A 23,255-nucleotide genomic window follows, 5' to 3' on the forward strand; every position below is an offset into this window, starting at 1 on the left:
ATTTTCTAACACTCCTGGAAAGTCACACATTTACTAGGGTTGCTTAGCAGCTGATCAACCACTCTGGGGGAGTCCACCCCATTGGACAGGGGCAGTGGAGGGGAATATGTCTACAGCTGCAACCAGACTATAAGGAGGTGGTTGTCCAGACATAGTTAAAGGATGGTTCCCTTCTGCAGCACAGACAGCACCCTCGGCGCATTTTAAGCCCTTCGTTGAATTACGGTGAAGTCTTGGATATGGCCGAATTTGCAATGCAGGCAGGCAGAGCTAAAATGCTGATCTGATGTTTCAGTATCTGTCTTAACCACTTATATGGCTCCCATCAGCATGGTGTCTGAGTACCTCACAATCTGTAGTGGAGAGGGATTCAAACCCAGGTCTCCCAAGTCCTACAATAGCGCCCTAACCACTGGGAAATCCTTCATCTCACTCTTTGCTGTATGCACATAGAAGGAGAGCTTCCCTACAAAGCGCTTGGTCACACCGAGAAATTTGTTGAACATGTCCCTTAAGTTGCCTTTCCATGTAAAGAACGGCTGTTGCTATCTAAGGAAAATTATGTGATCGTGAATGTGACAGGAAGCGTCCACAAGAAAATCTCTCCACTAAGAAGAAGTCCATATTAACGGAAAGAAGCATAAGAATGCCTTCTCTAGCATCTCCAAGGAAATCATTGCTGCAAGAGATTCCCACCTAAACCATTCTTTTTAGCTGACAAATCTGAGGAACTGTCCCAGACTGAGGTGTCATTAGAGGAGGTTTAGGAACAAATTGATAAATTAAACAGTAAAAAATCACCAGGACCAGATGGCATCACCCAAGAGTTCTGAAGGAACTTCAGCCTGAAGTTGCAGAACTAACAACTGTGGTATGCAACCTATCATTCAAATCAGCTTCCGTACCAGATGACTGGGAGATAGCAAATGTGATGCCAATTTTTAAAACAGGTTCCAGAGGCGATCCCAGCAATTACAGGCCGGTAAGCCTAACTTCACTACCAGGCAAATTGGTCGAAACTATCGTAAAGAACAGAATTATCAGACACATAGATGAACACGATTTGTTAGGGTAGAGTCTACATGTAAAGGGAAATCATGCCTCACCAATCTACTAGAATTCTCTGAAGGGATCAGCAAGCATGGTGAGCCAGTGGATATAGTGTACTTAGATTTTCAGAAAGCCTCTGACAAGGTCCCTCACAAAAAGCTCTTAAGCAAACTAAGCTGTCATGGGATAAGAGGGAAGGTCCTCTCATGGATCAGTAACTGGTTAAAAGATAGGAAACAAAGGGTAGGAATAAATGGTCAGTTTTCAGAATGGAGAGAGGTAAATAGTGGTGTCCCACAGGGCTCTGTACTGGGACCAGTACTGTTCAACATAATTATTAATGATCTGGAAAAAGGGGTAAACAATGAGGTGTCAAAATTCACAGATGATACAAAACTACTCAAGATAGTTAAGTCCAAAGCAGACTGTGAAGAGTTACAAAGGGATCTCACAAAACTGAGTGACTGGGCAACAAAATGGCAGATGAAATTCAATGTTGATAAATGCAAAGTAATGCACATTAGAAAACATAATCCCACCTATAAATGTAAAATGATAGGGTCTAAATTAGCTGTTACCACTCAAATAAGAGATCTTGGAATCATTGTGGATAGTTCTCTGAAAACATTCACTCAATGTGCAGCAGCAGTAAAAAAGCTAACAGAATGTTGGGAATCATTAGGAAAGGGATAGATAATAAGACAGAAAATATCATATGGCCTCTAAAAATTCATGGTACGCCCACATCTTGAATACTGCGTGCAGATCTGGTCGCCCCATCTCAAAAAAGATATACTGGAATTGGAAAAGGTACAGCACAGCACAACAATAATGATGAGGGGTATGGAACAGCTTCCATATGAGGAGAGATTAATAAGACTGGGATTTTTCAGCTTGGAAAAGAGACGACTCAGGGGGGGATATGATAGAGGTCTATAAAATCATGGCTGGGGTGGAGAAAATAAATAAGGAAGTGTTATTTACGCCTTCTCATAACATAAGAACTAGGGGTCACCAAATGAGATTAATAGGCAGCTGGTTTAAAACGAACAAAGGGAAGTATTTCCTCACACAACGCACAGTCAACCTGTAGAACTCTTTTCCAGACGATGTTGTGAAGGCCAAGACTATAACGGGGTTCAAAAAAGAACTAGCCAAGTTCATGGAGGATAGGTCCCTCAATGGCTATTAACCAGGATGCAAAACCATGCTCTGAAGTGTCCCTAGCCTCGTTTACCAGAAGCTGGGAATGGTCAACAAGGGATGGATCACCTGTTCTGTTCATTCCCTTTGAAGCACCCGGCACTAGCCATTGTCGGAAGACAGGATGCTGGGCTAGATGGACCACTGGTCTGACCCAGTGTGGCCCTTCGTATGTCAGATATTGTAAGCTCTTAGGGGCAGAAACTCCCTTTTTGTTCTGTGTCTGTACAGTGCCAGGCACAATGGGGTCCCAGTCCATGACTAGGGCTCCTAGGCAGTGCCACAATACAACAAATGATTAATAATAATATCGTTGAGCTCAGCCAGATTCAAAGAATGAGGCTTGGCAGAGATAATGAGAATGCTCACAGCTGCAATACCTAGGTTAAACCAGTTCTAAAGGATGTACATTGGTATGCTTCTGGGCATAAGTCACTAACCCTGCAATTAAACACCCGCCACCAGCCCTGGTCAGCTCACTCAGGATCACTGGGCTCAGGCTGCAAAACTGCTGGGTAGACATTAAGGCTTGGGCTGGCACCTCACAAAGGGGTAGGGGCCAACCCGAGCGCAAACGTCTACACAGGCATTTTTAGCCCGAGTCAACTGACCTGGGACAGCTGCAGCTGTACTGTGGGTCTTTTATTCCAGCATAAACATGCCCTAAGTGAGAGGAGGTGAGGAGATACATTCCCCTGCAGGTAGGATATTCCATACCTGGCTATTATGGGGGTGGTAAACCTTTCTGTGAAGCAGCTGGTTCCAGTCATTGCTGAACCGAAGATACTGGAGTAGATGGACCGTTGGTCTGATCCATTCTGGTAACTCGGATGTTCCAGGTTCCTCTAGTCTAATCTAGTCTAGTGTGGTTTTATGCTTCTCCAACGGAACCCCCCACCCATCAGGCCCCCAAAGCACCTACAAACAACACAAAACATCCCATTTACAGTGATCAGGGGAACCTAGCTATTCACAGACAGCTAGCACAGAACTGATCCCCATGGGTCAAAGGCCTTATACAGTACCTAGGGGAAGAGCAGCCACTAAACAATCTCAAGATGTGTGCTCCAGAAGAGGGAGAACTTTGGAGGTTTAAAAGAGATCCATATAGCTTAGAATGTCTGTGTCGATCTCAGTGTGGACTAGTTTAAAGGGCAGAGAAGGTTTTCTGAGACAGGAAGGGGGGGCAGAAAATGAAAGTGTAGTGGAGCTGTCACCATTTAGGGATTCTGGGGAAACTGGGGATTCTGGTATGGGTATCAGGGGCTGGGTCTGCAAAAGTAAGGGTTGGCTCTGATTTGGTTCTCATTTCACCCAAACTTCCAATGTGAGGTTGGGATGGAGAGAGGGGATTTGGCCCTGGATCATTTATTATCTGACCCTGCAACCAATGAAGTCAAGCAGTACTGAAATGACTCCAATTTGTGCAGAACGGGGCCCTTTTTGGGGAGCAGGGCTAAGAGCCGTAGATCCAAAAACAATAGTCTGGTCTTGAACAGCCTGATTAAAGTTTAGCTGCTTCTCAGCAAGACAGATTAAACTGCTACCGCTGTGATTCATTTTCAGAGCATGCAATGGCTAAGGCACAGTAGAAGAGACAGAGTCAGCAGAAGCCCAAAGGTGGGTAGTGGGTGTGCTAACTCCTTTAAGGAAGCTGTGGCAAACTGTGGAGTGGTATTGCATAGCTTGCCACTGAAAATTTAAAGGCCCTGAGTAATAAACGCATTTCTGCACCCACAGAGGATTCCTCCTGGAATATATATGCACTAATGATGGTGACTCGGGGAGGGGAGGGCAAAAGGAGGACAGGAATTGGGCATATGAACAAATGAAAGGAAATAATTTAAGACCAGTATATGGTCCTGGAGTACCTTTAGTACCCATTATACCAGGAATTGCTAGCTCCTGACAAGAATTCCTGCTCGATTATTCATGCATTCCTAACTGGAACAGTTTGAAGATAAGATGCAGGAAGGGGATACATAAAAGAAATTAATGAGAATGAGTGCATGTTACTAGGTAATGTTAGCAGCTACTGTACCAGGTACTATTCGCACCCATTAGCAGGCAACAAGGATTGCTTTTGGAATACTAATGCCCTTCTAATCGTAATTTGGGGGTAGGAGGCAGGGAGGGGTTACATAAAAGATTATTATTTAGAATTAGTGTCATCCTAGATGCTGTACCAGGCACTCCTAGGAGGTGCAATACAAGGCGTTATTTTAGGAAGCCGTGAATGCTCCACGGTAAAACGCTACAGGCTGAAGTCCCTTTTGAGACCATCTGGTTTGGTTAATATGGGGGTGTATCCCCCCACCCCTCCTTTGTGAATTTCAGCTGCTGGACTCCAACCCTATGAAACAAGACCTAGCTTGCAGGCAGCCAGCCTGACGCTTTTTTTGTTTTTTTTTAAATGGCCAGAAGAGCGCAGGTTAAGCAGTAACGATTGAGGTGGGCATTGCTGACAGCTAATTAGTCTGAACTTAACAACAAAGCCTCTAAGTGAACGGCTTGCAAAACCTCATTTACGCAACCCCAAGACGAACTCATTAACTGCAGGCTCCATCACCCACTCCACTTTGCCAGTTGTAAAGAAAGTTTTAAAATCCTATTTATGGGAGGAAGGCATAAAAACAAATCAGGGGATTTAAAAAAAACCAAAACCCTAAAATGAAAAACAAAACATCCCTTCCTCCCCAACTGTATGGATTCCATCTATACAGGAACAGCATCATGAACGCAGAAGGAATATCTAGCTGGACTTTTACTATACTCGTAATTAGACACACAAAAAAGCAGATGCCAATACGATAATACGGTGCGTATCCTGTACTAAATATCCAAACCAAGGCACCCTGCCTCAAAAAGACAAACCCTACCCCCCACACCCCCAAATCCACCTCAAGAGCTCCTGGCTTGGTTTTTAAACTGTAAAATAATCAGTCTAATTAAGGGAGATAATTCCCTCCACTCTGATCTTCCTTCCACTTAGCTGAAGAAAACGCTGTGCACTGGTAGCCTTCCTCGCACTCCTCAGCACAGAGACCGAAAGCTCCTACTCAGCATCTCACATCCCTCCCTTGTTAATTTCAATTAAGTTAGGTTCTTAAGAAAAGAAAATGGGGAGGAGAGAGGGGAGAGAGAAGCAGCACTTACCCTTTGGGGACTCGCTTCGGGTTTTCTTGCTTTCTAAAGGACACTCACTGCTGCTGTTGGGAGAACATACTCTTCTCCTACCTAAAATTTCATCTAGAAAAGAGAGAGAGACACACAGAGAGAGAGAGAGAGAGAGAAATGAGAGACTTGAGTATCAGATAACGCTCTACTTCTTTCCCTTTCACAGAATCAACCAGAGACTTATTTCGCATTTTGCTTTCTAAATACAGTCAGGCTATGGGTGGGGGAAAAAAGAAAGAAAAATCATCATCTTGAGAGCCCAGATCTGCTTTCCTAATCATGCAGTCCAAAGGGATGTAATGACTGTTCAAACAGTGATCAATGCAATGATTTTAAGCCGTAAATTCTGAATCTAGTTTATTTCCTTACTGAGTTTCATCATTTGTTCGGCTGCCTTTTGTCCCTCTTGTGTTTCCACTCCTTTCATTCCCTGATGCAAAGCAATTGGGGGAAGGAAAAAAGGGGGGGAGGAAGAAAAACAATTCCCTCTGAATCTTCCTACCACAGTATCTCTCTCTCCTCCAAAAAAACCTCAAGGTCCTTAGCAATCTTCTCCCTCTAGATTGTACGGAAACGTTCGAGCCTTTTGCATTAGTGCAGCCCTGCAAGCCAACGCAAAATATCTAATATACAATTACAGCGTCCCCTGAACAGATTTAAAATCAATATCCTCCCATAATAATGCTGGGGAAACTGAAAGCATGAAGTTGCATATGGGCAGGAAGGAAGAGACAGTCCGTCACTGTGAACATCAAATTCTCATTTATCAAGGGCTTGTTAAAGATGCAGCATCTCAAAAAACCTTGAAAACAAAGTACCATATTTGAGAGAGTATATGTTGCACCTGTCTATGAGTCAACATGCATGCAAAGCATCTGTGCTTTGCTCAACATTTCTGATGGTTAAGAAATGATACAATTCAAATCACCACTGTTTAACACAACAAAAAATTATTTCCCTTCCACATGACATCTCAATCCAAACCAGCGTCCTTAGTACTAATAGTCACTCCGCATTACTTCAAGTTCAGCTAGCTAAATCTAGTTGACTGAGCTGGCATTTTGTTTCTCGGGAGACACAATGTAAAGAGTTGTCTCTGACACAGTCCAAATGGTGCAGAGAACAGACGGGAACACGTGGAAAGCAGAACCTGCCAGGAAATGCCTTTATCCAATGAGTGATGTTAGAACTCGGCAAAGTTACAAGTGGCATTTCAAGGTTTTAAAGAGCACAAGCTGTCTCTGATCTTATCTCCCCGTGACCCTGTCACCCAGGCTGTTAACACAATCGCTGCTTGGAAGGGTTGCGAAGGTTTGCAGCCATCCATAACCGAAAAACCAAGTAAATACAAGAAAATGGTGGCAATCTGAAAACAGATGGGAGAAAGGATGGACTCAAAGAGAAAGACAGACCTTCAAGACACTCCACACTCAAGGCCTTAACTCAGCCTTCAGTAGGGCATTGTCATCTGCATTTTACACAAGGGGAAACAAAGGCCTGAGACTCATCCAAAGCCACATACAGTGTCAACTGGCAGAGCAAGGACCCAAACTAAGGAGTACCTGGCCCGGCATCCTGTACTCAGGTCACAAGACAATGCCTCTCTCCCTTCTCCCCCCAGCTATCCGGAACTCCTCATTCTGGGTGTTGATTTTCCTGGTAATTATTATACTTTTGTTCTGCAAACCCTTGGAGCTGGAGGCCAAGATCCCATGGCTTTCTCTCATCCAGCATTTGCAGTTTCAAAACAACAGAGTCCCCATTCTCTGCTCCCCACTCCCAACCTGGGCAGGAGGGAAGAATCATATTAAGGCCTGATTTCATGCATCTGGGGCCGAGACGGTGCTTACGATTCAAGTGAGGAATTGGTGATGCAAACTGACGGGTACTGGTGGTTTATGGCAGTGGCTATCAGCAGCAGTAAGCATCTACAACTTCGCAGCTTTGCCAAAGCACCTCATTCATGACCTACAGCCTCTCCTCTGTCCTACTACTCCAACCGCACAAACATACGCACAGCTCTGTCAACACACATCCATTCTGACCTGTATCACGTCACTCCTGACCTGCAGCAGGCCCCTGGTACCGGCAAAACACTGACTATGCTGTACAAACATCAACAAGTGACTGGCTCTTTGCCCTGGTCTCAGACTCATGAGCGTGCTCCACCCCGTAAACTCCTAAGCACCAGCCACTCAACACATGTCCACAAGTGCAGTGGCTGATCAAACGCACTCACAGGCGATACGGGTCATACTCTAGCTACAGCTCACTGTTTTCCATCTGTGACCAGATCAGGATTTGAACCCAGATCTTCAGAGATGTAATGTTAGCATATTAATGCCAGCGAGACCTGAGGCCCCAGTTCTAGTATCTCATATCCACACACAGTCCTGAGGCTCCAAAAGCCTCTAAATAATGTTATTTTGCTGTCAAATCAGCACGTTCCATTTTGAAACCTAAAAGATGGAAAAAAAGCTAAGGGGAAAGAAAAGATGACAGGACTCTTGCTATACTTTTAGCGTGGGAGTTCTTTCCATTATATTAAATCTCTTCTCTACGAAACCATGAGCCAACTTTGCAGTTAGTATTTTTGGTTTTCACTCTTGTTTTATTTAAAACATGTTTTACTGCAGCACATAGGACAGTGAGAATGAAAGATGGTATTGTGGTTAAGGCACATGGCCTCGGTGCAACACACAGTAAGTCACTTACGTTCTATTCCTAACTCTGCCACAGACTACTTGACCATGAGCAAGTCACTTAACCTCTCTGGGTCTCATTATTACTTATGTATTTTACATTACAACAAGGCCTAGAGGCCTCAGCTGCCACCAGAATCTCACTATGCTACGCCTTGTACATACACACAATGAAAGAGAGTCTCTGCCCCTGAAGAGCTTGCAGTCTAAGCAGGCAAGACTAACAATGGCTATGAGAAAGGAATTATTATTGCCAGAGAACAGACGCACAGAACGACGTGCCCAAAATTACACTGGAAATCTGCAGCAGAGCTAGGAATTTAATGCAGGCCTCCTAAGTGCCAGGCCAGTACTTTAACCACAAGACCATCCTTGCTCTTAGCTTCTTTATCTGTGAAATGAAGTAGTACAGCCCACCTCACAGAGCCCATTGAGACCCTGGGGTAAAAGGGGCTATGTAAGTGCAAAGATTCATATTGTAGCCCAGAAGGATTGGTCCTCTCCCCTCTACATCTGATCTGTGTACATAGCCTTGACACACCAGCCACATCTGGCGAAGATATGCCCCATTATAGCACCTGCCACCCATCCCAACACACCATTCCACACCAGGGGTGGCCTATCGAAATCCGCTTTTTGGACGGACGCACGAGGAAAGGAGAAAAAAACCCAGCTTTGAACAAGTTTCCCCCCGGCTTGGTGGCAGCAGCAGCAGCAGCTGCAAAATAAAATGACTTCTGTAGATGTGCTGGCAAAGGCCGCTTCCAGGTCTCCTGCCATTGCTAATGAGACAAGCTGCTAGTTCAGCCCGCGCCACCCGCAGAAGGGGTGCATTCTCAGATGGAAGCATGGCTTTTTTTTTTTTAATCCCCTCTTTCCCCTACCCCGTGGGGAATTTCAACTGAAAAGAGGCCAAATCAGGGCAGCTTTTAAAGTTGAAAACGAAAGGCATTGGCAGCAGAACAGTAGCATTATGAAGCTAGACCAAGGAAACCATGTGAACAAAACATGCCAGAGCTGATGGGATGCCTGAGAATAGTGATCACCTTCAACGCTAGGCATAACACTTCTGTTTCTGAGAGACAGACTTCCCATGGGCCCAACAACCTGCATTAAATCAGACCCTGCACCTGCATCGTCAGTCCCAAATACCTGGGGGAATACGGAGGTTCAGAGGGCTGCTTGCTACAGTGCGAGAGCCATGCTTACTCCCCACCCAGTTCCCAGTGAAATCAATGGGAATTTTGCTACTGATTTCAATGGGAGGCGCTTCCATGCCAGTGCACTGCGATGCCCGGAGTGGGACACCACCAAGTGAATCAGGCTGGGAACATACAGTAGGTGGAATTAGGGAAGGATGCTGTTTCTTCCCCACTTCCTCCCAGGGATACCACGTGGTGTGCAGCCACAAGGAAAAAGGAAACAGACGTGACACTCTAAAAGCTGGGGAAGTTTAGCATGGCACTGGCTCTGTCTGTATTCAGGATGCATGGATTAGTCCTCCCAATGCAAATGTGCTACGGAATCAATAATCCTTTGCACTTCTGTAGCGCCTCTCGTCCAAGGGTCTGTAAGTGTTTTGCAAATCTGAACTGACTTTCACCAGCCCCTAAGTGACAGAGGAGCCACGTCCCCTTTTCAAGTGTTGTAGACACTTTGGAGCCTCAGATGCCCTGAAAGTCAACCGGACTTAGGCCAAGTTTTGAAAGGGGATGACTTGGCTTCTATGTCACTTCAAGGCTTTTGAAAATTTAACCCTAGGTCTCACAGTCCCCTCACTCCCGCTACGGGGTAGGAAGTTTCATTATTCCCACTTTTCAGATGGGGAACAGGTAGCACAGAAAAGGTTAACACACCTGCCCAGGGACACACGGAGAATCAGTGGCAGAGTGGGAACAGAGCCCAAGGAGTCATGGCACACCGGGGGCCTCAGTGAGAAGGGAGACATAACCAAGTGTCAGGGAGTTCAACAACCTCATCCTTCCCATGTTGCTAAATAAGAGGGGCCCTGGGTGGAAAAGACTAAGGAGCACATAATGATGAAGCAGTATCCCTTCCTGTTAAAGGGGCTCACTTCAATGGCAGGCATAGAATGGGTATATGCATCCCATCAATTGCACCCGCACAGCACAGGAACCCCACCCATTCAAACCGCACAATTATTTCAAGGATATTTCCAATTTTTCCAACCCTGAGGGCCAGCACCCGCATTAGTTCCTTTGCGAACCAGACCATGCACCAACCAAGGTAGATTTTCCCACTGTGAACTGACTGCCAACAGATCTGTAACAATCCAGGCTTCATGGCTTCTTCAGGGTGATAGCAACACACCTCCGGACTGTCTTGGCCTCTTTTCTTGGTGTGATCTGCGTCGCTATTGGGGTGCCGATGGTCAGGCCTAGGGGTCAGAGCAGGAGCTGGAGTCATGAACCAGGAGTCAAGCTGAGGGTTGGAGCTGGGCTCAGGCGTGAGTAGGACTGGAGCAGGGCAGGATCAAGGCCTGGAGAAAGGCTGGCACAGGCGTGATCGCAGCAGTAGGAGAAGGGTTGAGCAGCCAGCAACCAGCTGCTGATCTTAAAAGCAGGCCTGCTGGCTCCCCTGCGCCCACCAGGTGGACTTGCCTATCAGGTGGTCCCTACTGCAATCCGGCCGAGCTCACTCATCTGGCTGGAGGCAGGGCTGGCTAGTCTCCAGGCGTAGCTGAAGCAGCTCATTCCTGCCAGCCTGGCCGTTAGGTGCCATGGCGCACTCCAGTGCCGTGGCGGTTTAATTCCTCCTGAGAAAGTTCTGGGCCCACTGCTGGCCTTCCCGAGTTCCCATCCCCATGCAGCCCCACCACTCAGTAACTGTGCTCCTGGGCCAGAAGCAGCAGTCTGCCTGGGGGCCGGGTCTGCACGAAAAACAGCCTCAGCTCTATCTACGCCCCCATGTCCACATGGCCCCGTTCTGTTGTTGTCGGGCTCGTGCTGGTAACGGCAAGCCGCCGCCTTCAGCTCTTCCAGGCCAAAAGCCGCCTCTGAAACACCTGCGACTGTCTCTTGGCAACAGCTCCTGCAGGGGCATGCCAAAGAAACACAGTCGCTGCCGTCCCTGGTTATTAGGGTGAGCAGGATCCATGAAGGAGCCCACCCCCATACCAGCTTGGGGCCTGCCAGGAAATGAATTTCCTAGGCCTAGACCACTTCCTTCCACAATCCCCAGCGTGGGCAGAAAAGCTGCCCCAGAGCCCCCCCGTGAATGTGAGGACAGAGCAACGCAGTGAGCTGTGGCGCTCCGGATCACAGGATACATGCCCCGCTCGCTGTTACTGCTGCTCAGGGCCAGATTACAGCGCCAGTGTGGACGCAGGGCAGCAGCATGCTGATATTGACAGCGGGGTGGCGCTGGAGCCGACTAGGTGCTCATGCATTGGCTCACCCAGCATGGCTGACTCCAAGGTAAGCCCACAAAAACATAGACTGGGACACACTGCCCTCAGATAAAGTGAGGGAACGGGCTATTCTGGGGCCCTAGGCGGTAGGGAATGCCTTTAAAGAACAAGAACAACCAAGAGGGATCCCGGCACTTTACGCAGTGCGCCTAGGCCTCGGGGATATTCTATGCAGGTGCTGTTTCCCAGTCAGTGCCACCAGCGCACACAGCTCTCTGCTGTGACTTTCCAATGGGCGCCACCTCACCCTGGCAGTACAGCCCAGTCCTCTGCCAACCAGGGCAGGACAGCTGGGCTCGTGCTCACGGTGACAAGTCACTCTGCAGACTCACACGTCAGGCGTCTCTCACGTGGGTGCAAACTTCCCCCAAGCACAGAGAGAAAGGAGGCCAAGGGATCGCCTTTGGTTCTTCTGCAGTGCAGAGTGTTATTCTCCAGACACAAATGACGGGGAAAGGTCAGAGTGTCGCTCCTACGTTCCCTAGCCAGGCCACTGCTTTTGCTGCAGAAGCGGAGCCAGGTTAGACGGGGTGCAACCAAAGCTCAGCTGGTGAACGTTTAACACGTGAAACCATCCTTTTCTCTCTCCATGTTATTCTAACAAGGGGAAAATGTCTTTCCAGGCTCCTAACTCCCCACCCTCCTAATTCAAGCCCAGGGTATAACAGACAGTTCCCACTAACCAGCCTGAAAGGGCTCAGAGGCATCTTAGTACATTCTTTTTTTCTCGTTCAGTGCGTGCAGCCAGCTGCCGCAGGGGATGGCCGGCAGAAAGACCCCCCACTCAGGCCTGGCTGCTCAGTCTGTCCCTGAGCAGCGGGTGACAGGTTTGCAGGGACTCTGGAGACTGCCTCCCTGGCGATGGGCTTCTTGGTCTGCCTTGAAAGTGAGAAGCAGCACCAGCAGGCCGTGAACTGCTGACAACAAAGGCTGGCAAGCGAGGGGCCGCCTGGTGGGCTGAGCACAGCAGCGGGGAATCTTGCGGCTGATCAGCTATGCCCCTCGCCTGCAGGAATCAATGGAACAAAGAGAGAGTGAAGCAGAAGGTCATGGGAATTATGGGCCATAATTTAACCGAGGGCAATGGGTGTGGAAAAAATTATTCAGGGAAGGTGGGGGGCCGAGGGGGAAGGAAAGGCAGTAGGCCTCTGGAAGCCGGGATCTCGGTGCTGGGGAGTACAATGAGCAGACCTTGCCACAGGTTTACTTCTTGCAGAGAACAGGGGAAAGCCCTGTAGCTCAAAACCAAAAGAGCAGCAGTGCAATGATGCTGCTCTGGGCAGCTCTGGAAACAGTTTCTTTGCAGCCTTCCGGAGATGGAAGGTTTCATCCCTCCAACTGGGCAGCTCACGGGTTGAGAGGACTTTGCTAGGTAAAGCAGCTGGTGTGTGTGGTGAGACCACTGCCTATCATGCTGACTGGTACTGTCTTGTTGCTTCCTGTCTGTCTGTCTCCACATGTTGTCTTCTGTTGTATCGTTGGATTGCAAGTTCTTTGGGGCAGGGAGTGTCTTTTGGTTCTGTGTCTGAACAGTGCGTACCACAATGGGCTCCTCGCCATGACCACAAAACAAATAATAAATGATAAATAATAATTTGCCAACAAGTCATGAGACTGTAGCTCGAGATGAAAGCACAGCAAACCTCACAGATCCAGGCCTGCACCCAAACTTTGTGGCTTGGGACCATTCTTTGCATATACCAGGGTTTCTGCAAATATTGCAGCCAGGAATCCTCTCCCCAAACATCAACCCTTCAGGTTCTCTGTAACAAAATACTCTTGAAACAGGACCGGCACTGGGGGGCACTGGACAGGGATGGAGTATTTGAGGAGATGGGAAGGGCTGACGGTTTCTCTTTCCGACGGGATCACTCCCGTTACGGGGTGCTGAACATGCATATTGAATAGGCCAGACTACAGTCTTGGCTTGCAAAAAGTCTCAGGGTGCATCTGCACGGCAATCAATCAGAGATCTGACTGCAGCTCACGTAGGCAAACCCGAGCTAGCTTCAATCTAGCCAGCACAGCTAAAGCCAGCAGTGAAGACGTGGTGGCACAGACCCCGTGCGGACTATACAAGCCCATCTGGAACCCTGGCTATGTGCTCCCATTGCTAGCCCGCATCATGGTCATTGCTACTGCATCTTCACTGCTATTTTTAGCCACGCTAGCAAGATCAAAGTCAGCATGGATCTGTCTACCCGAAATGCAATCACAGCTCTGACGGCAGTGTAGACAGACTCTTAATTTATTCCTTTTTTAAAAAAATCCTTTCCCTCCCTCTCCCCATTTTGACAGGCTTTTCCTGAGCCGCCCTTGGAAGAAACCGGAGCGCCTGCAGGGAGATCAGCCGCAGAGTCGGGAAGAGAACGGGAAAAGCTTGGGGCGCAGATCTGTTCTTGTATCTCGTGCAGTAAGAGCTGATAAATAGCCACAGAGCAATATTTAGACCCCACCCCCAAGAAACGGCTAAGGCACTCCTCTAGCACCATCCTCTACAGACCTCGAAGTATTACACAAGCCGCACAACCCCCAGGAGGTGGGGTTAGTAGCATTAGGTCCATTTTACAGATGGGACACGGATGTAAATAGGGCAAGTGAATGCTCAAGGTCACACAGAAAGTCAGTGGCAGAGAGGGGCATTCAACCCAGGGAATCCTGACTCCAAGTGCCAAGCTATATTCCGTCAGCGCTCCCCTCCCCAAGTTTGGGAGTCGCCTGAGTCCCAGTTCTCCACTGTGACCGGTAGACACTCTGCCTCTCGCACAGCATGTCAGCACCGGCTCACCAGCTGTCTGCGACCATTCGCTCTGCATGAGCTGCAGCGAAGTGCCTCAAAGGCCTGCCCAAGTACTGAGATTCCCAAGGAATGTGACCGAGGGAGGCGCAGGTCACCCTGGAGCCATCCTCCAATCTGTCTGCAATACTGCACTGCGCGAGCAAATGTGCACAAACTCCCCCTTGTCCCCCACCTCCCCAAGGTTACAGAACACCCCGAGCCATAAAAAAGAGGTAAATACTCAGAGTATGAAAACACTCGCAGAGAGGATACGCTGAGCTTGAGAGACACACAACCGGACTCGTTTTATATGCTACCCAGGGAGTTTTGGTTAGCAAGTGTGAACACCCCTTCTCCCCCTCCCAGGAAAGCTATGAGGAGGACGTGCTGGGAAGTCTAGTGGTTAGGTCAGAGGGATTGGGAGTCTGGAGTCCCGGGGTCTATCCCTGGCTTGGGGAAGAGTTATATCAGAGGCATTACAAACTGGGACTCCTGGGTTCTATCCCCAGCTCTGGGAAGGAGTGCGGTCTAATGATCAGGGCAGACAACCCGAGAGTTAGGACTGCTGGATTCTATTCCCATCTCTGCTAGGGACCCGCTGTCTCTCTGGGGAAATATTTGTGCTGCTCTGGAGAAGAACCTCTGTACCTCAGTTCACCTGTCTGAAAAATGGGTATCGTAACCCCTGCACCTGCCTCACAAACATGATTTGAGCTGTAATCAGTGCATGCAGAGGGCTCCAAGGCCATGAGATGAGACTCTGGCAGCGAAGCACTATCCCACGGAGTGCCGTGACCCCAGAAACCTCAATCCCGCCTCCCCCCGCTTAGGCTGTGCATGCTCACTGTGGGAGGTCCCACATTTCTGTGTCTGTTCTTCCGAGAGCTGCTCCCCATCTAATTTCTCGGACCCACCCCGCCCTGTGATAAAAGCCTGCCACCATCACTCCCTCACCCCAAGACGCACCCCTAAAGCTTCCCCTTCTCTGATGTCAGGACACGCTCGCCACGGCCCCGGAGTTGGCAGGTGACACAGGCCAGCGGCAGCACCAATGTGACCTGGCACCCTCCTTAGAGCAAGCGAGCAGGAGGGAAGCACAGCGCAGCCTTGGCTCATCACCTCTTTTGACAGAGACGAAGCATCGCACGCGTGTGGTCCAGGCCGGCGAGCTGCTATTCCCTCAAACATCCTGCACAACCGCTGCGCCTGTGCAGGCTTCTCTCGGCACGAACCACGCTGCGCCGCTCTCAAAGGTGAATGCTAACGACAGCGATTTCAGACAGAGCTGTGGGTGGTGCCATACCTTAGCACCATTTAAACGTCCGATTGCACTCATTCAGTCCCTGAAAAAAACAGCGCTCTTCCAGCCCGTGACAGCTCTGACAGCCAGACTCCTTAATTCCTTTTTCTTATTCCCTTAATCTGTCATCTTTATCAGGCTGGGGAAGTGCCAGGCAGCATGCAAGAGACCCGGCCCCGATCAATCTCCACATTACAGCTGACAGAATGGTGCTAATAACTTATTGATCTAATGTTTGCCGGGCCCCACTGGGGCTGAAAGGCTGCCATTGATTGGCTTGGGGGAAAGAGCCCCTCAGCTGAGAGCAGAGCGGAAAGCCTTCAAATTGTCTTCTTCCCCAGGAGCTCACTTGGAGACAGAGGGAGGGCAGAGAAGGGAGAACAGAGAGAGGAACGAAGAAGGGGAGAAAGGAGGATAGAAAGGAAGAGAAGAGAAAGGAGTCTGTGAGAGGAAGAAAGAAGGGACAAGACGAATAAGGCTTAGATGAGGGAAGGAAAGAAGGAAGTGTGTTTGTGAGAGAGAGAGGAAGAAAGAAAGGCAAGGGAGAGAAAGGGGGGATGGAAGGATAGAGGAGGAAAAAGAACAGTGGAGAAAAGAAGAAACGTAAATGGAGGGAAAGGAAACAAGGAACAAACGACAATCGGGAACTGAAAACTTTTGAGAGAGAACCCCCCCCCCCCCCCCACGCACACACACACTTCTTACTGACAGCACAGGGTTAACTTACAGCTCCCTGCTCCCGCCACCAGCCCCCCATCCCCAGTGCTGCTGCTCGGGAATACATTTATTTTTGAATGCTGCAAAAACGCACAGCAGCGGCAAGCTCCCCCGGCAGCTTTCAATACCAGGCTCCAATATTCAGGGAGAGGGCTGGGGCGGCGGGGGAGGGCAGGCGGGGGCGAGTCTTATGTCATTTAGGAGCCAGCTCCTCACAGCAGCCCGCTGGCAGCTGATGCCTCCCCGCCAGTTCGATCCATACCGCAGGCTAGAAGTTTGCTTCTGCCCCAGAATGTGATTGATGACCCGAGTAACCACTGAAAGGCATCGGACACTTGGGGGTGGGCGGGAGGGGAAGGGGAGGTCTTTGCTCTGTTCCACTAGGGTTGGGGGGTCTGCAAACCAACTACCTGTACAGGTAAAGAGACAACAGGAACACACGCACAGACGACAATAATGGCTACAACGAAAGCTCATCTGAAACCACCACGACATTATCGCTTCCTGCTGATTCCAGCTCAGCCCGATGCACGGGTGGGGGGGGCCTAGGGCTGATGCACGGATTGACCTGAAGAGGGCATCAGTGAGAGGCCCCCTCCAGTTCCTGGAAAGGCACCTGGTTCTAAGCCCCACCTGGAATGGTTTGCCAGTTTGTAACCCAGCCACGTCTGTCTCCAGCAAGGAGGACTTGTCCCATCCTTCCACAAGCTGCTGTGCTGTAGGGTGACCTCACAGACAGGTGCATGAAAGAAAGCAAGGCTCAGACAGGTAGCCAGGGCAGCTAATCCCAAGGCAAGCTCTTCATTGACATACTGTGGGGAAAAAATAATTAAAAAGCTCCAAGCCAACCTATGCCTTAGAGCAAAAGGTATTGTTGCTTCCAGGCATGGTGTGATGGACTTCGCAGCAGCCAATTCTGATAACGTATATGTACACTCATGCACACCCATTTATATAAGTATGTTGTTACCTAACAAACACACACACACATCCTATACATGCGCGCACACGCACATATTCACCCACCCACACACATATATGCATATTACATATGCGGGCAATCGCACTTTTTGGAGGATAAAAACCTGGCATTGAAATCTATCGACTCATGGCCAGGTTGGGGGCGGCAATTCATTTCCCACTCCCCAGCAGCAAGAGAGAGTGGACAAGTCAGGTGCCACATTACACTCGGTATTGGATTTCTATATATAACATCAGCGAGATGTCACAGCTCTAAGGATTTGTTTTCGGCTCTTTAATAGCTGCCGGTAAGACACCTGGGGAAAGGGTTTTGTTTTGGTATTTTTGTTTTGCAGGGGGTGGTGGTGATGGGAGGGTTACTTTTGGAAGCGGGGTAATCTCACTCTTTCTGGATCTGTCAGGAGAGGATGAAAGAGGCTGTTTTGCTTATTTCACTTCCCAAAACACAGGACACAGTGGAAGCAAATTAGGTAGATTTCTTCCCTGTAGGGCTGCCTCCTCCCACAAAAGTGAGATTCGTGGCCTGAGCTACAGCCACCCCGCCCTGCTAGATCCAGGCATAGAGCAAACCCCTTTGTGTCAGCATACAGGGGATGCAGGCCTGATTCAAGGCCCCCAGAAGTCAATGGGAAAACTCCCTTCTTTTTTTTTTTTTTAAACAGATGTGCATGAGATACCAAAAGGTTAAGTGACTTGCCCAAGGTCACATAGTGAGTGAGTGTGAGAACCAGGTTTAAAACCCAAGTTTTCCCCGACTGCCAATCTGATGCTCTGTACACTGGCCCATGCCACCAGCCGTCCCATGCTGCAGTGGAGGGGAGCGAACTGCAGTTCCTCCACATGCTCGCATGGCGCTCTTTCACCTCCCGAGACTTGGGTTCAAATCCCAGAGCAGGACAGAGCCCCCAGAAGAGACTGGGTCACCGCCAGCTCCCAACGGGCTTGCAGCACAAACAGAACATGAGAGGAACACGAACAGGGAAGGAATCTGCTATTCCAGCCCCAGATCAAAAGCAGGAGAACAGCGGTGACTGAGCCCAGGCCCTGATGCAGTCTAAGTAAACAGCTGTCCTTCATAATAACATGTGTACACAAAGGTGGCTGGGCTTCCCACCCCCAGCTGCCCATTTGGCGCTGATTTTCTGCTCAATTTAAGGCGGCAATTCAATAAAGCCTTTTTTTTTTCCCTCCTCCTTTTTTCTTTTTGAAAGTGAAAACATGCCTGTGTCCTGGCTCATTATCCTGGGCTCAGAAAACAGCCCATTCATTGCAGTTCTGTCTCTAATCATTAGCTACAACATCCCTGGCCCCGGAGTTAACCCTTGCCTGGCTAGAAGCAAAGCCCACTGAAGTCAATGGGGCTCTTGCCACTGAGAGTTCACTTAGTTCTGGATCAGGCCTGTGGAGAGCGGCATAAGGGAGGGATCTAACGCTAACATACACCCCCCTCCCCCTCTTCTTGGATGAAAACGAAACGGGATCTAACACACACACACACACACACACACCCCTCTCTTCTTGGATGAAAAGCAATATAATGGATCTAACACACACATACCCCTTCCTGAAAAACTCCAACAACAATTTGAACCCAAGTATATTCAATTTTCATTTCTGATTACGCTGTATTTCATAGCATAGCCCAGAGCACCAGACTTGGAGAAAGAACTGTTTCCTGGCTTTGCAACCCAATCCCTGTCTGACCCTGAATCAGCCACTTCCCTTCTCTGTGCCCCAGGTTTCCCACCAGTAAAATGGGTAATAACAATACCCCCCCTTCGTAAAGCACTTTGAGATCTATGGATGAAACTCACCATACAAGGATGAAGGGTACCAAAGAAGTGCAACTTATTATTATTCTGTGAAGTCTTTTCAAGGAGAACTCACTCCAAAAGAGAAACGAAAATGCAAAGGTTATAAAATGTAACTCTCAAATTGGAGGAAAAACACAACATTCCCAGATTGTGGCCAGAGACAGAGAGAATAAGCCCTATAGAAATTTGGGAGACTGCCTTTTGGCCAGGTTGTCTGGACAGTCTGCATCTGGTTTGAACTGAGTTGTCCAGGATTCACCGTGGCGGTAAATGGCAGCTGCATCTGGCTCTCTAGCCTGGGCCAGGTTCGATGAGAGTACTATTTCTGTGAGGCCAGGACCTCCAGCGTCAGTCTTTCCCCACATAGACCAGCCATCTCCAAGGACAGCTGACGCTCTCTGTAGGCACTCGCAGTAGGGAGACAGCTGGCTTTCAAGACCCATTAAACTTGCAACTCAGGAGGGCCCTGAAATCATTGGGGAGAGGGACCGCCAATCCATGGGATGATCCCAAATATAATGTGGGTCTCCTGTTGCCTGAATGGCTTGACTGGGGTCCTGCTAACTGCACGGTGTCTTCAATGGACCTGCGGCACGGTGCTCTGTACTGGCCGGCTCTGCGGCAACTAGAGAAAAAGGGGGACAGGAGGGAGAAGAAATCAAGGGGCTTTGTCAGGAAGAGGAGACACTGCAAGGTTGGAGATGGCACCTCCCATTCCCAAAGAGACCAAGTGGCCCCCCGAACCCAGCTTGACGCACGCCCGAAGGGAGAAGCTCCTCCACCTGTCAGCCAGCCACTGGGTCTGCGAGGCAATCCCCCACAGCCTGCCTCTCCCGTGCCCTGGCGAGCTGCATGAGCCAAACTGGATAGAGGGGATTGGACTTGTTTACAGACACACAGCGAGCTGCTTAAAGGGGCTCTAAGTCTGTGTTTGATGTGCAAACCGTCAGCTTTGCTGCCGCGCCTTTGTCAGGCTCTGCTCATCCTTCTGCGTCTCTCTCTCTCTCTCTGTCTCTCAATTAAGATTAAAAGTGCCTTATGCCATCATCCTCTCTCAAGGCAAATCCCTCTGTACTGCCACCTTGTCTGCAGCCTCATCTTTATCTGATCCAGTTGGAAACTACTTTTATATTCTCATTAGGCTCATTGGCTGCCCTCCGCCTCCCTGCCCGGCCCCCGCCGTTCTCGCGCTACCTTTTCAGATGTTGGTAAGCCTCTTACCAAATCTCCACAGCACAGGCGGCCTCCGCGCATTCCCAAGACGGACAAGTCCCAATATTTTTCTATTTGTCATGTTACAGCGACCTCTCTGCATTAAACACCACTGAATGTCATCGTGGGGAGGGGGAGGAGGGACTGGGTGTTTTGGAGGGAATGCAGCAGAATTCAAGGCTTCCCATTCAGAGGCCCTTTGAAGAAAAAGGCTGAGGCCAGCAACCCAGTGGTGGCTTTTGGAAAGAGGGAAGCTATGGGGCAGGTAGGAATACACTGACACCTACTAGGTACATGGGATTGATACATCCAGGCATCAACTGCAGGCATTTTCCCAACAGGGCTGTGCCTTCACTGCACAGGTAACCCACGTGATTGGCACATGGGTCAGCCAAACTTTCATCACGATGTCCTTACTGTTTCTGTACCAGCTCGCATGTGTCTGGGCGCATAGCCCATGGTTCTTTGTACTGAGATGCCCTAGGATTCTCTCCTAGTCAACTGCAGGAAAAGTTGTGTGTCCTTTGGAGGGGTGGGGGATTGTGGGAAGGCACTGGAGGACTGTGAGCAGTCGAGTAATTTAGCTTTGAGTCCTCACCGCAAAGTGAGCAGGTTCCAGCCCAAATCAGAGTGGAGCTCAGTTCTAACATACACTGCCAGCCCGGTAAGCGAACCCAAGATGCAAGCACCGGGTTAGAGGTTTTTCTGTGTGAATGGTAAGGAGGATTAAGGTTAAAACTGAATAAGAGTCACAGTTAACTCCGTGGTATAGAAAACCGTAGATTTCGCATGGCATCTGAACATCATTTTGATCCGTGAGGAGCAGCACAATCAGGGGAGATTTAAATGCCCCTTCCTAGGCTGCATTCACGGCTGCCAGAATCAACGATTCTTTTGTTCTCTTCCAGAAATAACAAATATTGGTGCTGCGCAGGCTTATGCGGTGCCTGTGTGTGAAGTCATCTTCCGACACGATGAACTCGGGGACAGCACAGGGCAGAGAGACAGTTCTGACCATGCAAGAGCCTATTTCAAAGCCAAGCTCATCTCGGACCTCACACTGCACAGCAGCGCCTTCTGCAAGCAGACTGGCCCACAGCTCCCGGAGTGAGGTGCTATGCAATGTAGGAGAGAGTGACGGGATCTGGCCCTGCATTATTATTTATTATTTTGCTTAAATAAAAGTCAGTGGGCCACGACTGCTCTCTACCTCACTGTAAATCCAGAGTCACTCTACCAAACTCAGGAAAGGTACTCCCTATGCACACCATTGGTTACCAAGAGCAGAACTGGGGCCCCTGAATGTGTGACTGGGGGCTTGGAAACTATTTCTGGAGAACCGGGGGTCAGCTCCTGGTTTCGCTTATTCCATGGTTACACTGCTGGCCTGAGAGTTACTCTAGATTTACCTCATCACAACTCAGCACAATCTGGTGCCTGGAGTTTAAATCTGGGCTTCACAGCAGCTATTTCCTCCTCCTCTAAACATTTTCACCAACCACACATCTGGGCTGCTGGCCTCAGCCTTTTTCTTCATAGGGCCTCTGAATGGGAAGCCCTGAACAGGGAACACACATGGGGGTTTTCTCGTGCTGAAATATCTGCTCTTCCTTCGGAGCGGCGGGGGGGCAAGCTATGGGGTAATGAAGGATTCAGTGATCTAGTCCCCATTCAGTGCGTGAGCATAACTCTCAGTACAGCTCACAGAACACACACACTGCGGGAAAGGATCTACACCCTGTAGGGCTTGGGGATTTTACCCAGCACTTCATTCTGGATCACTTCTCTCCATGTCAGGCCCCACCAGGAAAGGGGAAAGGAATGAAGACGAGCATGAAAGGGGAGGAAGGCAGAGGAAACCCTGAGGGAGAGCTGGAATGGATTCCATCAGCAAGTGACTGATCAGGGAGTACAAATGGGGTGACTCCTTCCTGGAACCCAGGGCACCAGCTCGGCTCCTGCAGAAATCCAAGCATAGCACTGATAATCATCATCATAAATCTTTGGTTTCGGACAGCCGACCCAGCATGCACAGGTTTGCTCCTCGATTAAGAGATCTCAGTAATATGTGAAGGTTCCCAGTAGGGACAGAGCAACGAGATACAGCTAACATGCATCAAACACATAAGAATATCTCAATCATTACCACTGCCAATGGTGGCTCCGAAACCGATCGATAGGGCAATTAGATTTTATCAGCACACGCCTTTCGGCCTCCGCTTCTGCTGTCTTTGCAAAAGCCTTGGTTATATCTGCCTTTTCGGGGCCCTTTATGTCTTGCTGAGAAATGATGGCTGGACCAGGTTATTGTTTTTTGCAGGCAGGGGGTTTGTTCTGCCTTATTTTATTTTTTCAGGGTTCAAGAAAAGGGGAAAGAATTAGAGATAAGCTGTGAGCGATTCGCAACCAGACCTCTTATTATTAGTAACATTATTTATTATTTGTATTACCAAAGTACCTAGGAGTCCTAGCCATTGATCAGATGTTGTACAAACCTCCTTTCTTCACAACACACACGGGACACTTGCACAGGCGAAAAACAATGTAAAATCCCTGAAGTCAGACTGCAACCTGCATCTCTTGCATGCCAGCAGAGGAGAAATAACAAGGACTAGTGGTGAGAGCAGGGGGAATTGGCAATTAGGAGACCTCCACCATTGATTTGCCCTATAATCCTGGGCAAGTCCAATCCTAGACTTTGTCCCTCTACACATCCTTTGCACAATGCTTTGGATATAAAATCACACTATGGTACTGCAACTTCTGTGGTCAGAATTTACGCTAGCAGAGTAACAATACCTCCCTTTCTCCCATTCTTTGTCAGTCTTTTTGATGCACATTGAAAGCTCTTTGGGGTTGCAACTTCTCTTATGTGCACGTACAGCACCTG

General features: G+C 49.0%; 1 protein-coding gene across 4 annotated transcripts in view; it reads right to left on the reverse strand.

Moving 5' to 3' along the window:
• Positions 1 to 23,255, reverse strand: part of SAMD11 (sterile alpha motif domain containing 11) — a 174,434-nt gene that overhangs the window by 48,145 nt on the left and 103,034 nt on the right. For all 4 annotated transcript variants that reach the window (XM_067567293.1, XM_067567296.1, XM_067567295.1 and 1 more), the window contains exon 6: positions 5,410 to 5,502. In XM_067567293.1, the coding sequence (XP_067423394.1) occupies positions 5,410 to 5,502 (93 nt within the window). The remainder of the gene's footprint in view (positions 1 to 5,409; positions 5,503 to 23,255) is intronic.

This window comes from Emydura macquarii, unplaced genomic scaffold (assembly GCF_026122565.2).
Source record: "Emydura macquarii macquarii isolate MOO-44397 ecotype Brisbane River unplaced genomic scaffold, CSIRO-AGI_Emac_v2 contig_2768, whole genome shotgun sequence".
NCBI classification, from domain to species: Eukaryota; Metazoa; Chordata; order Testudines; family Chelidae; genus Emydura; species Emydura macquarii.